The sequence below is a fragment of the Sus scrofa genome, chromosome 1, assembly GCF_054392235.1.
Source record: "Sus scrofa isolate SSC_HxYL_T2T_F1_AM1 chromosome 1, Sscrofa_HxYL_maternal_Yorkshire_Landrace_v2.0, whole genome shotgun sequence".
Classification (NCBI taxonomy): Eukaryota; Metazoa; Chordata; class Mammalia; order Artiodactyla; family Suidae; genus Sus; species Sus scrofa.
In genome coordinates this window covers 123161630-123178907 of record NC_139383.1, presented here as the reverse complement: position 1 = coordinate 123178907, position 17278 = coordinate 123161630, and the positions used below count along the sequence as shown (strand labels likewise).

At 39.2% G+C, this 17278-nt stretch overlaps 1 protein-coding gene across 1 annotated transcript in view; it reads left to right on the top strand.

Moving 5' to 3' along the window:
* Positions 1 to 3953: 3953 nt before the first annotated feature.
* Positions 3954 to 17278, top strand: part of AQP9 (aquaporin 9) — a 50079-nt gene continuing 36754 nt past the window's right edge. Inside the window, exon 1 of the mRNA NM_001112684.1 lies at positions 3954 to 4068. Coding sequence (NP_001106154.1) covers positions 3958 to 4068 — 111 coding nt within the window. The 5' untranslated portion in view covers positions 3954 to 3957. The remainder of the gene's footprint in view (positions 4069 to 17278) is intronic.

Here is a 17278-nt window from a genome sequence, read left to right as displayed (position 1 = left end):
TTAGACCTAGAGATTTGCCATCCTTATTTTAGAATCACCACTTGCTTAATGTTGTGCCTGACATATAGTAAATAATCAATAAAAGGTTTTTCTGGACATATGGATGGATGAATGAAAGAAGACACCCCATATTTCCAACAGGAACTTTGGCATGAGGGTGATTTGCACAGGGGAATGTGAATGAATTAGGTTTGATGATGAATTCATGGTGCTGGAGGTGAAAAACATAACTGTCCTCTGAAGGTAGAATGAAAAAAATTGTAAAGATTTCATTCTCCTCCCACTGAAATGTTCAGTACCACAAGTTCAGCCTCCGATTTCTTCAAACTCTCTCCTTAGGTAATCTCACACTTTCTTTTAAAAATTGAATTGAATTGAATTTTAGGTTAAGTTCATCTTTATTAATGGCTTCAGTTATCACCTTGAGGAGCACACAGACCTTCCCTCTGAATACAGATTCGTATCATTTCCTATTTGACATCTTCTTTCAGAAGCACCAGAGAGGCCCGGAGCCTCAACCTGCACAAGAAGAATTCATGGCTTTCTCTTGCAGTCCTGGTTCTCTTCCAGCATTTCCTCTGTGAGTGTTAGTGCCTCCTTCCCCAGCAAACTAGGAATTACAGCCATCAAACTTGAGTTCCTTTTTCTCATCTTTCATATCCAATCCAGCAAGTCCTTCCGGTTTTAATATATAAAGAACCTTTGAGTCCTTCCATTTATCTTCATTGTGAAAGCCACCACCTAGTCCTAGTATCCTGTGATATTCCCCAGTGAGCCTACATATTCCCACCTTAGACCTTGTCCCCTAAACCCCTCTACATCTCACAGTTAGGATGATCTTTCGAAAGCTCAAATCTGATGGTATCCTGTTCCTGCTTAAACAACTTCGGTGACTTATTGTTCTTAACCTTAACCATGATTTACAAGACTCAGTATGGTCTGGCCCCTGCCCACAGCTCCAGGTTCATCCTTTGCTATCTCCAGGAGCCAGTCACAATGGGTTTCTTTCATTCTCAGACAGGCATCATATTGTTCCCATCCCCACTGAACCCCCAAGATCTTTTTTAGTTCATGTGGTTAACATCCTTCTGATCCCAGCTCAGACATGATTTCCTTGAAGAAACCATCAGAGACTTCTGGCAAGGTGAACTCTCCCTGTTACATTTGCTCATAGGGATACGTCCTCTGTTTTCATAGCATACATCTCTGTTGCTATTTTGTATTTCTGTATGTATAATGATCTCACTCATGTCTGTCTCCCTCACGAGACTCTAGGCTCTGTAAGGAGCAAGAACACTGTATGCTTTTGTTAAGTGCGATGCTCGGCACATAATGAATATGCCATAAATATTTGTTAGGTGAGTAAATAGACAAGGAACACCCTTGTGTGGTATTGGTGATAGGGATGGAGTAGGCACAGGTAGTTGTAGAAGTCCCAATAAAGGATCAGAGATAAGAGAAATCTAGGGGATGTTGGGAGATCACTGTAAGTCAACTGCTCAAAAAGCCATCAGAATGAGGCAAGCTTGCTTGACTAGTGGAGACTCAAGACATTGGGTGGGGGATGGGATGAGGCCTATATTCAGATTCAGACCCAGGGCAAGAGTTGAGGACCATCCTTCTACTGATTTGAATCCACACCTGACCAGATACTAAGGAGGAGCTGCTACTTGGAGAAAGAGGAAGAGGAGGTCTTTTCCAACTCCCAGTCCCATTGGATAATAAACCTGTAGTCTACTGGATCCTGGGGGAAGAGTTCCTGAGCCTGCCTGCTTGCATCTCTCACAAGGGCCCTATCTTAATAAATCTATTTCTTGCCTATCACTTTGTCTCTTGCTGAATTCCTTCCACATGGAGGCCTGAAGAACCTGAACCTCAGTGTGTCCAGACCCTGGGTGAGTGATTCTAATTTAAAACCATGGGTTTAAATCCCAATCTGGGTTTAGGCCAGGTTTGAGTCCTGGAACATGGGTTTAAGTCCCAATCTGGGTTTTGGCTGGGTTCAAGTCACGGCACATGGGCTCAAGTCCTAATCTGGGTTTTGGCTGAGTTTGAGGCCTGGCACGTGGGTTCAAGTCCCAATCTGAGTTTAGGCTGGGTTCGAGTCCCAATCTGTGTTCTAGCTAGGTTCAGGCCATTAGTGCTGTCAGTTTCATTAGTTGTACTCACCATAATGAAGTCCATCCACTGGGACTTGGGGATAGTAGGGTCATAAATAGCCCTTCTAGACATTGGTATCCATGATAACTTAACCAGGAGTCACAGTTAAAATGCAGCATTCTTGTCTTGGATCTGCAATAACATGTCCTCAGGAAAGTTACAATCTCTTTAGGCCTAAACTTGTGATCTCACCTACAGATTAGGTGTGCCCTCTGTCTTTGAATGTTCTACAGCTGTTTTCTCCAGATCTCTGCTTCTCTTCCAGCCTGCCTCCTCAGCTGGGAATGACTGTGGGCCTCTTTCAAAGATAGGGGAAGGCCTGAAACAGAGCCAGCTTCTCTGTGGGAGGGTTGGGAGGGAGCACACAGCAAGGGTACTAATTCCATGGGACTGCCTTGGTATTCAGAAACAACTGCTGGATTCCACTTCTTCCTACCAACCAGTTTTGAAAAACAAGGGTTGAATATTTGACATGGTGTGAAGCAAGTCCTAAACACAGATTGTTGCTTACAAGGAGGTTAATTCATCAAACTTAAAAGAAAGAACCTAGGAGCCTGGTTTAGATATAGTTACCCCCTTGCTTTTTTAAATAGGGTGGCATATACTCAGGTTGACCTCTTTCTGGTTCAGTGATCTCCAAGCAGCATAGACTTTCAAGTTACTATTGTTTATTTGCTAGATATTTTGCCTAAATACTTCACAGTAAATGAAGGAGAGCAACTTGGTTTCCAAACAGGAATGCTTCTTAAGAAATTGGCTTCTCTGTCTTTATGATTCTTTTTTTTTTTTTTTTTTTTTTTTTGTCTTTTTAGGGCTGCACCTGTGGCATATAGAGGTTCCCAGGCTAGGGATCAAATCGGAACTGTAGCCACTGGCCTACACCACAGCTCATGGCAACACCAGATCCTTAACCCAATGAGCAAGGCCAGGGATCGAACTTGCTTCCTCATGAATGCTAGTCAGATTTGTTTCTGCTGAGCTGTGACAGGAACTCCGTCTGTCTTTCTGATTCTTGATCCCAAACTATTTGCAGATGAACCCTCAGTACAGTAAGAGAGGAGGAGACCCATCCTACAGACTTGGTTGGGTAACTTGTAAAGGTCTCTCTCTATGTTAATTTCTTCACCTCCAGAATGAATGCAGTGTTTCTTAACACTTTTAAAGGATGTGTCCTTAAATCACAGAAATGTTACTGGGAGAAAACAAAAGGGATTAATCTTGTAGAACAACACGTTTATATTTTCTTCGTGTTCTCCAGTTTGCATGAAATTTCCTTCAGAAAAGAAAGCTTACGCTGAATGTATTAGACAATTCCAAACTACACCTCAAACAACCACTTTTAAATAGAGGGAAAAAAAATCAGAAGCTTGCAATTGTGCAATATGTAAATCTCTCCTGGACTAGAGCCCATCGCTGTGGTTTGGCAACACAACCAACACATCTCTTTTCTCATCTCTTGAAGAAAAAAAAAAAAACCCAACAGAGAAAAAAATACTTTGAGAATAAAGGTAATGATTAATCCATCAGGCACAAAAAGGATTGTTTTGGGAATTTCAGGTTCTAATTCGTCATTTCAAATAAACAGCAGCAAACGGGGGATAATGATTTCACCACAAGAGGATTAGAGCCACAGGCTCTAATTGGAACTGGATTTAGACACCCAGTGAATCTCGTGAGTAGCTGGAAGCACCTCCAGGAATCAGTGAGTAGCTGTCAAAACTTCTATTTCATATGCCATTGAAGTAGGGACCAGAGGCAGGTATAGCAGAAAACAGTGGTCGTTGGAGAAGACCCAAGATGCAGCCTGAGATGGAACAAAAGAAAAAAAGCTTGAAGCAGAGACTGGTCTTGAAGAACAGCTTAGCTAAAGAAATGCTCTCCGAGTTCTTGGGCACGTTTATAATGATTGTAAGTACTTTCTGATTTCCTGAATTCTGACCCAAAAACGCCTCACTTGTAACCTTCCTGGTGGTAAAGAGTTTTACCATTGTTTAAGTTCATCATTAGACTCATGTCTTCCAGGAAATAGTAAGTTACTTCCAGACTGTTTGGCTGCTTGGTGGCCGTAACTTTGAGGTTTCTGTTTACTCAATTCGTTTATCCACAAAGGGGGATGAGAGTGGAAGAGAGGGCATGAAGTACCTTCTTCATTTCAGGGATCTACTTGGGCTCTAGGATGGCTTTGTAATTAAATGACAGCTGTTAGAAATTTTTCTTGGTTGGTTAATTGCTTTATACTCGAGTTTGTTTAACACAAACATTGAGGTGATTTAGTGACTTGAAGTATTGACAGTCAATAAATATGGATGCCAAGAAATAGCTTAATATCACAGGAGTTTGGCAAAGTTTGTGTTGTCAGATCACTTGATTTTTACTAAATTGGTATTGCATTAATATATTAGGTAGAAACTGTGTATTGTGCAATGGTCCAGTTTGAGTTTATTTCATTTTCCCCTCCTCTATTTAACTCCAGCTAATCTCTAAAGAGTTTTATTTAGTTATAAAAAACCTTCCAGATATAAAGGAAGGGTGGATTTTGTCTGGACATTTGCACAGCTTTTAATAAAAAACTAGAAAGGTTTACTTAAGTGGCATGGACTGTAGGCTTTCATCCTGCTGCATGATCCAGCATTTTCTGGACCCTGAATTTTTAGCTGGGTTCAAACTCTTTGTGATAAGAAAATTTAATGTATATTTTCATGTGCAGAAACTGCTGATTATAACTTACTTTAAAAACCAACAACAAAAACCTGCTCTAAGATTCCCTACTCCGGGAACAAATAATTTTATTTTTCTTTAGATTATAGATAATTGCCCATAAACTTTGTACATTAAAAGTTCTTTAGGAGTTCCTGTCGTGGCTCAGTGGTTAACAAATCCAACTAGGAACCATGAGGTTGCAGGTTTGAACCCTGGCCTTGCTCAGTGGGTTAAGGATCCAGTTTTGCCGTGACCTGTGGTGTAGTTTGCAGACACAGCTCAGATCCTGCATTGCTGTGGCTCTGGCATAGGCTGGTGGCAACAGCTCCGATTAGACCCCTAGCCTGGGAACCTCAATATGCCACAGGAGGGGCCCTATAAAAGGAAAAAAGACCAAAAAAAAAAAAAGTTATTTGGCAATGTATAGCATAGTGACTAGATTTAATAATATTGTATTGCATTATTTGAAAATTGCTGAGAGAGTATATTTTAAAAGTTCTCACCACAAGAAAAAAAATGCGTGTGGTGATGGACATTAACTAGATTTACTGAGGTGTTCGTTTCATTATGTAAACAAATACTGAATCATTATGTTGTACACCTGAACCTAATATATTGTTATATGCTAATTATACCTCAATTTTTTAAAAAAAAGTTCCTTGCTTTGGGTAAATACATAATAATTCAGGAGAAAAAGCCAAGACTGAGAAATGAACATGAACTCAAACTAGTAGAAAATGAGAGAGAGAGTAGTAAGTTTCTCGGTCTCTGAAAACCTCTTTTTACCTGATTCATTCAAATGTTTTCAAGGTGTTATGAGCAATTTCTTACATTCCCTCTTGACCATTCTCACCTCTCATTCACATGACTTAGTTAGGTGGGAGCAGGGTGGAGGGGAAGGGCGTTGGAAGGAAAAGAGATAAAATAAAATTCCAAGATTCTTCTGATTCTAGTCACCACTTATTGGGAGATAGAAACCCTGGGGTCATTATTACTTGACAATTCAATTCCAAAGGGGAGAGTTGTTACCTCAGCCAGACTTCATCCTCTGGGGAACCTATGGTACACAGAAGTGAACAAATTCAAGTACTATTCTGAGTGCTCTGCAGATAATACAGAAGAGGAAGTGAACTAAAACATCTACATATTTTGTAACCAAAAAAAAAAAAAAAAGTTAAACCCCTCTTTATTTCTTAATGAGAACCTATTTCATAACCCCATCCCGTATGAGTTGAGACAATGAAAATGGCTTTTAGCCATTCACTATTCTACTCTTGCAAAGAGTAAAGTGTTTCCCCTTGCTATCCAAGGTGGGAGCTAAAGAAATAATATCTTAATACTGTATGTTGAAAAATTAAACTTTCTATTTTCTGGCTAAAGATAATCATTGCCCAAAATGTTTGATTTTTATATATATCATACATACATTTTCTAAAACAAACTCTGATGAAATCTTTAGTTGTGATTAAAATCTTGAATTTTGTTAAGGCTTCTGGGGATGTGTAAACAAGAAATTTCTGCTAAACTACATTTTTTTTAATATACATGTAAATTAAAATTTTAATTTTTAATAAATCTATAAGGATTTGCTCCAAGGTTATCCAAAGTAATTGTTTCTGCTCTTTAGAAAAAGTGCACTTTGCCTTGCTTTCTCTAGCAAAAAGTTTCGAGTGTTGGTAAGGCATGGGGCAAAGGGAGTACTAAAGAGATGAGAGTATATCAGGACTCAAAGGTCCTTCAAATTTGTGAAATTAGTTTCTCCCCAGCGGCTGGGAGTCTGATGCCATTTTCCCACTTCCTCTCAAAAACTACTCTAGGAGTTCCCGCTGTAGCTCAGCAGTAACTAACCTGACTAGTATCCATGAGGATAAGGGTTCGATCCCCGGCCTTGCTCAGCGGGTTAAAGGATCCAGCAGTGCCATGACCTGTGGTGTAGGTCGCAGACACAGCTCAGATCTGGCACTACTGTGGCATAGGCTGGCAACTACAGCTCCGATTTGACCCCTAGCCTGCTGTGGGTGTGGCCCTAAAAAGGCAAAACAAACAAACAAACAAAAATGTATATTGCCTAAATGGTCCAATCAAAAGACAAGGAATAGCTGAAAGAATTAAAAAAAAAAAAAAAAAAAAGGCACCTCCTCTAAAGGGTATGATCTCAAGCTCATTCACACTGTGGTATAAATGACTGATAAGGGCTATAGGTAGCATTAAGAGAAGGGAAGGTCCATGAAAAATTCTTCATAGACTGCGATTTAAGACATTTAAGTCATAAGCTAAAGAACTAGCTCTAATTTGACCTTTTAGACATTAGGATATGTAGGCCTTTCTGCCTTTGCTGATGCCAGGGAGGTCTGCAATGCATCTTCCCCATCACAGCGAAGAGGTTAATAAGCATTGAGCTGCAAAGTTAGGGAGCATGTGTCAAGAACCTACCATTTGTTGGCCTCTTTACATTTATTTAATCCTTACAGTAGCTGCATTACGAAGGCTTTATTATCTTCCACAAACAGTTGGAGAAATGAGGGCTCAAGGAGATGAAGTAACTGGCTAAAGCCAGGAAAGTAGTGAATATGGATTTCTTTCTTATTCTAGAACACATGCTCTCCACATGCTTCCACTCATTGCTGGATTTCCTCAGCAACATCCTTGATAGATAGTAAATCACACTCTGCTTTAACATTTCCATAGATTGAAGCCACGACTTGGCACTGATTTTCTTGTGGGAGACTGTATGAGTTAAACTGATGAGTACCTGATGAGACCAGACCATCAGTTGTGCTCCTAAGCAGAAAAGACTACTCAACCCAGGTGGAGGGGTGTGAGGTGAAGGCCTCTGCATGTGGGCCCATGGTATACGGGTTTCAAATTGCACATTAAATATATACTATATGTAAAAGGAGTTCCTGTCGTGGCGCAGTGGTTAACAAATCTGACCAGGAACCATGAGGTTGCAGGTTCAATCCCTGCCCTTGCTCAGTGGGTTAACGATCCGGCGTTGCCGTGAGCCGTGGTGTAGGTTGCAGACGCGGCTCAGATCCCGCATTGCTGTGGCTCTGTCATAGGCTGGCAGCTACAGCTCTGATTAGACCCCTACCCTGGGAACCTCCATAAGCTGCGGGAGCAGCCCAAGAAATGGCAAAAAAGACAAAAAAAAAAAAAAAAATTCCTGACACAGGATGCTCATTACATGCTGGCTCCCTTAGCCCTCCATCCTTCCGTCTTTTACTTGAGAGTCTTTGAGATATTTAAAAACAGCTGCTTTGTCCTCTCCTTGTCATTGTGCTGTGCCTTTCCCTAGCACCAACTACAGAATTCAATCCATAAATAAACGGGACTCCATCAATCAATGAATCCTGTCAAATGCTCTTTCTACCACAGCAGGATATCAGAGAGAAAATCCTCAGCCAACTCCACCTGCTTCTTTTATCTACTTGTGATTTATGTTCAATATTCTGCCTTTCATGGAGCTGTACTACTGCACATGGGTGTTCTGTCACTTTAAGAAAGTCCAAGAGCCAAACATGAGGTCCTAAGTGGGTTCTTGCCCTGTGCCTTCAAGAGGGGGTAAAAGGGCCTGAAGCGGAAGGTACTCTTGTTCCAAATAGCTACGTGATGCGGACAAAGATAGCAAGGGTGTTAACACTCACTTTAGTCCTGGAAAAATCTAACAAAATAAGGGAATTGTTCTTATTTTACAGACGAGGATATGGAGGCTTAGTGTGGTAACACACCTTGCCTACAGGCAAATGTGTTGTGGAGCTGGATTTAGAATCAAACCTCTCTGGTTTCTCTTCATTCTTCAGCATGCTTTTGAACTTTTACTATCGCTGCCCCTGATTATCTACGTTACTGTTTTGTATGTTTTACAAATGCAAATATATGGCTTCGTAGCTGGGATATTCTTCTACCATTTGAGATTCTCCCTTGCACACACTTTCTGAGATTTATCAACTGGGGACATGTAGAGGGAGGTAATTCAATTTAACTCTTGTGTAATATGGCAGGTTTATACATCCATTCCCCTCATGAACTGTTATTTGCAGTGTGTCACAATTACCAGCACTACTGTTATGAACATCATGTACAGTCTCCCATACATGAGTTCCTCTTGAGTACATTCCTAGATGTGGGTTTGGTGGCCCAAGGGCATGTGTATCTTCATCTTTATGTACATTGTAACATTGCTTTCCAAAGCGATTTCAACTTTATACCACTAGCAGTAACATGATCTCCCATTTCCATACACTCACCAATCCTTGATACCATCCAACTCTTTTATGTTTGCTCATTTGATAAATAGGAAAAAGAAGTTCACTAGCAATTTTAACAAGTTCCTAGTGCAGTTGATCTTTTCATATTTACTGAGCCTTAAGGTTTTTTTTTTTTTCTGGAAATTGCCTCGTCATATCCTGTGCACATTTTGGCTCAGTTTGGTTTTATTTTTCTACTTTTTCTTATTGGTTATAGAATACTGATATTTATTTAAAATCCAGACATTACATCCTTGTGATTTTCACCTTTTTATTCGGACCCTGTATAATTAATTGTATTTCTTGCTTCATTACATCCCAATTAAAAGCTACCAACCTTCAAATGGTGATGGAAATGGTACCCAATGTATTGCATCGAAGCCCACTCGACCGTCCATGAGTGGAGACCTGTTTTCCCCTAATGACGCCCCATTTAAGCAGGAAGCAGTCAGAGCGGTCGCCACCCCTTTCCCTGCCCACAGTTAGAGTCTCCAACTCTAGAAGGGAGGATTAAGGCAGAATAATAATTCAGGTAGTCAGTGTAGGAGCCTGGCCTTTGATGCATTCTATGATATGGCTATTGATTAACATTTGTGGCTTAAGGACTCCAGAAAGTAACATCCCCACAGGTCTTGTTTACTATAGGGAGTGTACCTATGCCCAGATGGACATTAATCTCTAACTCTCTGTGACTCAGTCTATGAGAGGAGAAGGGCAAAGAAACCATGAGACTTAGAGGACATTTCCACCTCCTAAGACTCCTAATGGACAAGAACTGATATAGGTAACCGGGAAAGGCCAATGGGAGAAAACCCCATCGTGACACCTCCCCAACTTTAAAGGATAAAAACCCCTATAAAAAAGCAAAAACAGACATTAAAGATATTTTGTAGGGTTTTGGGGGTTTTTCGTTTTGTTTTTTTTTTTTTGCCACATTTGTGGCATGCTTAATTCCTGTTGCCAGGGATCAAGCGATAGCAGTGACAAAGCCAGACCCTTAGGCTACCAGGGAACTCCTATTTGTGTTTTCTAGTTACAGTTTAGGATTTTGCTTTTGATGTTTTAGTTGTTTAAACTATTAGAATTTTTTGATGTGTGATGTAGAGCAGGTGTCTCTTTATCTGGAAGGATAGCCAATTGTTCCAGCACCATTTCTGGCAAGTCTGTCCTGTCTCCACTGGTTGTGATGCTATCTCTATTATATACCAATTCACATGTAAACGTGCTTGTATATTTAGACTTAGTTCCATTGATCTCTTGATCCAAACCTGTACCAATGCCACATATTTTTGCTATTTATAATTGCTTTTTAAATAATTTTGTTACCTGGTATTTTTCCTCGTTATTTTTTTCAATATTGTTTTGACAGTTTTTAGCCTTTTATTCCTCTACATGAATTTGAGGATCCATTATCAAGTTTCATACAGACTCTGTAGAGATTTTGACTGGAATTGCACTGAATTTATATAGTATTCTGGACAGAATTGGCATTTTAAAATATTGAATCTTCTCATCCATGCATAGCTCTTCATTCATAGGTCTGCTTTTTATATTTCTTTCCAAAGTTTTATAATTTACTTGGTATCACTCATATATATTTTTGCTTGGTATATTTATCACTACCTATGGTTATTATCCCTATTGTGAATAGTACCTTTTTAAAATTATATTGTTTAATTGGTGATTACTCAAGTTTAGGAACAATGTCGATTTTTGTCTGCTGACCTTGCATTCAGGAAACTGTAATTTTCTTATTGATTCAAACAATTGTATATATTATCTTGGATATTCTATATACATCAAGGCTATCAAATCTGAGTGCTACTAGCAATATGTGGCTACTTAAATTAAAATCAAACTTAAATAAAATAAAAAATTTAGTTCCTCAGTCTTCCTAGACCCATTTTATATCTTCAAGAGCTGTGTACGTCTACTGACTACCATACTAGACTATATAGATAGGGAAATTTCCTCTCATTGAAAAATGTTTTTTGGACTGTACTGACACAGATAATACTTTTTTCTGAGAATGTGAGAACTTTTTATTTTCTTTCTTTCTAGTCTTTAAATACTTAATTTCCCTGTACTGTCTTATTATAATGGTTAAAACCTCTCGTACAAAGTATAAACCATAATTGTGGCATTCTTGTTCTATTCCCAACTTTAAGAAATCTGCTTTTCATGTTTTACCATTAAACATGATAGTTTCTGTAGGTTTTTTTTGGTCTTTCTTTTAGGGCTGCACCCGTGGCATATGGAGGTTCCCAGGCTAGGGGTCTAATCGGAGCTGCAGCTGTTGGCCTTCACCACAGCCACAGCAACGCCAGATCTGAGCCATGTCTGTGACCTACACCACAGCTCACAGCAACACTGGATCCCTAATCCAATGAGCAGGACGAGGGATCAAATCCGCAACCTCATGGTTCCTAGTCGGATTCATTTCCACTGCACCACCACTGGAACTCCTTGGTAAACATTCTTTTTTTTTTTTTGTCTTTTGTTGTTGTTGTTGTTATTGTTGTTGTTGTTGTTGCTATTTCTTGGGCCGCTCCCGCGGCATATGGAGGTTCCCAGGCTAGGGGTTGAATCAGAGCTGTAGCCACCAGCCTACGCCAGAGCCACAGCAACGCGGGATCCGAGCTGCGTCTGCAACCTACACTACAGCTCATGGCAACGCCGGATCGTTAACCCACTGAGCAAGGGCAGGGACCGAACCCACAACCTCATGGTTCCTAGTCGGATTCGTTAACCACTGCGCCACGACGGGAACTCCCCTTGGTAAACATTCTTGACTTGAGAAAGGAAATTCCTGTCTATTCCTCATTTACGAAAGCTCTAATTAGGAATGACTGTTGAATCTAAAAAAAAAATACCTTTCTATATCTATTGAGATAAGCATATAGGTTTATTATTTATTGATAAAGAAAATTGCATTGATAAATAAATATTTTTAGTGTTAAATCATCTTTACCTTTCTGAGATTAATTCCCACATAACCATGCAACATTTAGTTTGCAATGTTTTATTAAGGATATAGGCTATACTTTCTTTTTATTAAGTTGTCCATGTCTAATTTTATAACCACAGTTATATTAGCTTTATGAAATGAATTGGAATATTTTTCTTATTTTTATATTTTCTGGACACTTTGTATAAAAATGAGGATTTTCTATTCTTTGAAGATTACTTAGCATGTGTACTGAAAAAGACAGAAAAAGGAGAGAGATGTGTGAGAGAAGATTTCTCTAAAGCTATGTCTAATTTAGATTTTTCTATTCTTAATTCCATTTTGGCAATTTATTTTATAGGAAAATGTACTTTTTGGTTTTCAAATGTAATCTTTAGAAATTAATAGAAGTGAAAGCAGTAATTTTGAAATGATTTCTCATAGTTTGCTTATGGCTTAAAAAAAATCTCTACTGTACTGTGGTGCTATCTTTTCTTTAATTTCTAATGTGGTTTCTTTGATCTCCACTTAGTAGTTTCTGCCTCAACCTTTGTTATATTCTCCCATTGAGTTGAGCAGCTTTCTTTATTTCTCCCTTTTGTCCTGATTACTCTTCCTATTCTTTAAGTATTTACCCTTCCTTAAAAAAAAAAAAAAAAGTTTTCTTGGAGTTTCTGTCGTGGCACAGCGCAAACGAATTCGACAAGGAAGCAAGAGGTTGCGGGTTTGATCTCTGGCCTCCCTCAGTGGGTTGGGGATCTGGTATTGTTGTGAGCTGTGGTGTAGGCTGGCAGCTGAAGCTCCGATTGGACCCCTAGCCTGGGAACCTCCATATGCTGTGGGTATGGCCCTAAAAAGACAAAAAAAAAAAAAAAAAAAGTATTCTTGCATTAGCAAAGTTTAAAGAGAATCAACATCTATTTTCTTCTAAACAAAATCTTTTTAAAAGCCTAATTATAATTGACCACTCCATCTTATACCATTATTATCTAATATTCTACACTAGTTATTCATATTATTGGTATTTTACAAGTGAATATTTATTTAAATTTACCATTATTTGCCAGCTATTTGCTAATTATTACTGCATCCATCTATCACTTTCTTTCAGGTGTAGTCTTCCTTGTGCAGTAAGAAAAAAAAAAACAAAAAACAACAACAACAAACCTTTCTTTAGGAAATGTCTCGGGAAGGGCTGTGGGGAATAAACTTGTTCATCTTTGCCTGACTATGTCTTTCTTTCACTCTCAAGGTTCAGTGATAAATTAACTGATAAATTTTTGGGTGATGATTGGTTTTGCTTAGCATTATACAGGGGACATCCCAATGTCTTAAAAAAAAATTGTTTATTTTTTGGCCACACCTGTGGCAAGTGGAAGTTCCCAGGCAGGGACTGAACTCAAGCCACAGTGACAATGCCAGATCCTTAACCCACTGTGCCACTAAGAAACCCCCCAATGTCTTTATTATTGCTGTTGCTAAGTCTGTAATTGGTTTAATGTTTGTCCTTAATAATCTGTATTTCTCTGACTACTATTATGAGTTTCTCTTTTGTTTTCCTGAAATTTCACTATAATATTATTAGGGTTGAATTTATTTTCTTTGTAGTGCTCAAGACTCATTGTTGATCTGTAATTTAAAGATTTGCAATTTTCATCAATTCTGGAAAATTCTCCACTTTATCATCCTACCTCTCCCCCAGACTCTATTTTTTTCCTTTTAGAATTCCTATTATGGGAGTTCCCGTCGTGGCGCAGTGGTTAATGAACCTGACTAGGAACCATGAGGTTGCGGGTTCGATCCCTGGCCTTGCTCAGTGGGTTAAGGATCCGGCGTTGCCATGAGCTGTGGTGTGGGTCGCAGACGCGGCTCGGGTCCTGCGTTGCTGTGGCTGTGGTATAGGCCGGTGGCTACAGCTCCGATTAGACCCCTAGCCTGGGAACCTCCATATGCCGTGGGAGCAGACCTAGAAATGGCAAAAAGACCAAAAAAAAAAAAAAAAAAAAAAAGAATTCCTATTACATTTGTATATATGCTTGATACTCTTTTTTTTTGTTTTGTTTTTTAACCATAAATCTATTCCAATGTCTCCATAATGAACTTTGTGTAATGTTCTCAAATCTGTCTTTTGATTCACTAATTCTCTAATTCAGTTACAACTAGTCTTTTGTTTAATATATGCCTTAAGTCTTCAGTTTCTTTAACATGTTTTCACTTCTAGAGTTATATTTGGTTCTAATACTTAATTCCTCTTCGTTTCTCTTATGTGTTTATTTTTTAAAATCTATTTGACTCACTAAAGCCTAACATATTTACAGTATTTTATGGTGTGTTAGTTCCAGCATCTGAAGTTTTGGCGTTGCTAATCATTCTCCTTATTTTATGCACTGACTTATTCACAAAGAATCACTTCCTTAAGGCTTTGTAAATTTGTACTGTAAACTCTCCAGGAAGGCTGATTACTGAGTGTAGGAAATCTGAATGGCCTGAACTGTGGAGTTGTTCTACCAAAATGGGTTTGCATTTACTTCTGCTAAGTTGCCTAGGGATATCACCAGCCAGAAATGATTGTGGTGAAGTGGAAAACTGAGAAAAGAAGATTGATGAATGTGGGTGCCATGGCGAAGAGCACTCACTCTCAAGAACAGCTCTCTGCTCCCTTTCTTCCACATGGGATGTGTGACCATGAGTGATTAGGAAATCCCATGCTCTCTACACATGAGGCTGGTTCCCTTCATGACCTTAGGCCTTGAGTCAGTATCAACTGAAGGATTTTCCTGTAGGCTTCCCTTACCAGCAATGAACATGAGGGGCCAGACTAACTTGGGAAATTTCAGAGTTCCAAAGGACCTGAGAAGGAAAGTCTGTTCTGAGTCACTGATCTTAGGGCCACAGACTCATAAAGCCAAATTTGATTCTGCCAAACAAAACTGCTTGTAACCCTTGCATTTCCATTTAGACTCAGAAAACTTGCTATTTTCATTACTCTCCAAGGGAAAGTATCTTTGATTTCTACTTTCCAGAAGCAGGGTCGGTTAGTTTCTCTTTAGTAACAATATGTACTGCAAGATGTTTTCATTATTTGATAAGAAGTAGAATTGATCAAGAGGCTGAAAGATCCTAGTAGCAACTCCATGTATCTAGTGGACACCTTATTGCATGTCTGAGGTTACACTGCTATGTTCACTGTCCTTGCAAAGCAAAGCAATTGTTTTAAAAGAAAATAGGCCAGCAAAATGTGCTCCTCCACCTCAGCTGTTCTGATAGATTGGCCTGGGATGGTCAGTTAAGACCCAAAAGGATTTGAGGCCGTGGTCCCTCTCATCCTAAAATTAGCCCACATGGTTTAGACTCTCTCTGAAACTTTCTTAGGAGGAGACCTACCTCAAAAACCTATGCCTCTATCAACAAGTGATTGGTTAAAGAAATCAGGGTGCACCACTGCAATGGAGTCTTATGCAGACATTAAAGATAATGAGGCCAATCTTTATATGCTGATATAGAAAGAATCTATGAAATGAAAAAGCAGACAAAAAATATTATATATAAAATACTTCCATTTGTATAGATTTTAACAGAATGAACCATGAAGTATTGATAACAATGACCTTTAGAAAATAAAATACAAAATCTAGGGTGGGAAGGACACAAACTTTCGTATTTTATAACATGCTCTTTGTAGCTGAAAATTTTTTACATGTTCAGGCATATTTTCTTTATCCCTCTACTTCCCTCAAAGGAGCTTACTCAGTGGAATTTATCCCTTCCAAGTGTTTTAGGAAGTTGCTCAAAATGTTTTCTGAAGAATACCAGTTCCATAAAACGCAAACAAGAATTACACGGAAAAAAAAAAAATGCTGTCCTTCTCAAATATGCTTTGGAAATACTGAGTTCAACCAAGTTAAGCAATTTTCTCAACGGTAGGAATTATCAGAGCCTTTAATGTTCATTGTAACTCTCTAACAGGGAACTAGAATACAAAGTTGTCCCCAGATTTACTTGACCATAAACCCCAACTTGTGAGGAGCACGTCATGGAAGTGATGATCTGTGGAAAATATTTTGGGAACTGTAGGCCCTGAAATGCATCTAAGAAACACATCAGTGCCTCAACTCCTCCATCTTCAGGGTTCTTCCAGATTGAGAGTGATCCAAAGTATACTTGACATTGTTGGGCCACTCTCAAATAAAGAGAGAATTGTCCTAAGCAACCCCACCCCCACCTCATCCACACCCAGCACACTCAGCCCCATCGTTATCCTAATATGAATACACATACCTTAATATATAATTAGTTTCTTATTCTATACCTGGGATCATAACCAAGCTCTTGTATAAGCCAATGTTATCTGGGATGAATTGAGGGTCTGAATGCCTTGTATAAGTCTTTTAAGCCTCATGGAAATAGCAGAATTTAGCCACCTCTCATTTCTGGGCCTGTGTTGGTTCATGGTACTCTTTTCTACCCAGAGAGCAAGGAGATTGGTCATTTGCCCATTCACCTAATTCTCAAATCTCAGATTCTTCTCTTTTTTTAATGAGTCTGTAATAACACCTCTCTTGAAGTACAGCTGATTCTTGAGAGGTGATTGATCATGCCCTGATATCATCTCAGGCTACATGCAACCCAATAATTTATTTTTAACTGGAATGTCCAGGTTTCAGTCTTGGTTCTTGGTGACTATTTTTGTTACAACTGAGAAAGTTTTATTTTCCAATTGGAAATCTAACTGACTGGAAAACCATGCATAAATAGGCATTCTGTCCCAATAAAGAAACCAAGTAGCTCCACGGAGACAGCAGCAGTTGTCAGCAGCAACACAAGGCTGGGAATCAGAAAAGCTGGCTCCAGATTCAGATTCTGCTACTTATTTGCTATATGATTTTTTTGTTAAGCCATCCAGTCCTCCACTTTTAAAAATAGGGATTAAGGGTTTTTTTTGTTTTTTGTTTGTTTGTTTTTGTTTGTTTGTTTGTATTTTTGAGGGCCACACCCATGGCATATGGAGGTTCTCAGGCTAGGGGTCTAATTGGAGCTGTTGCTGCTGGCCTACACCGCAGACACAGCAATGCCAGATCTGAGCCACATCTGCAACCTACACCACAGCTCATGGCAACACCAGATCCTTAACCCACTGAGCAAGGCCAGGGATTGAACCCGCAACCTCATGGTTCCTAGTGGGATTTGTTTCTGCTGAGCCACTCTGGAACTCTGGGGATTA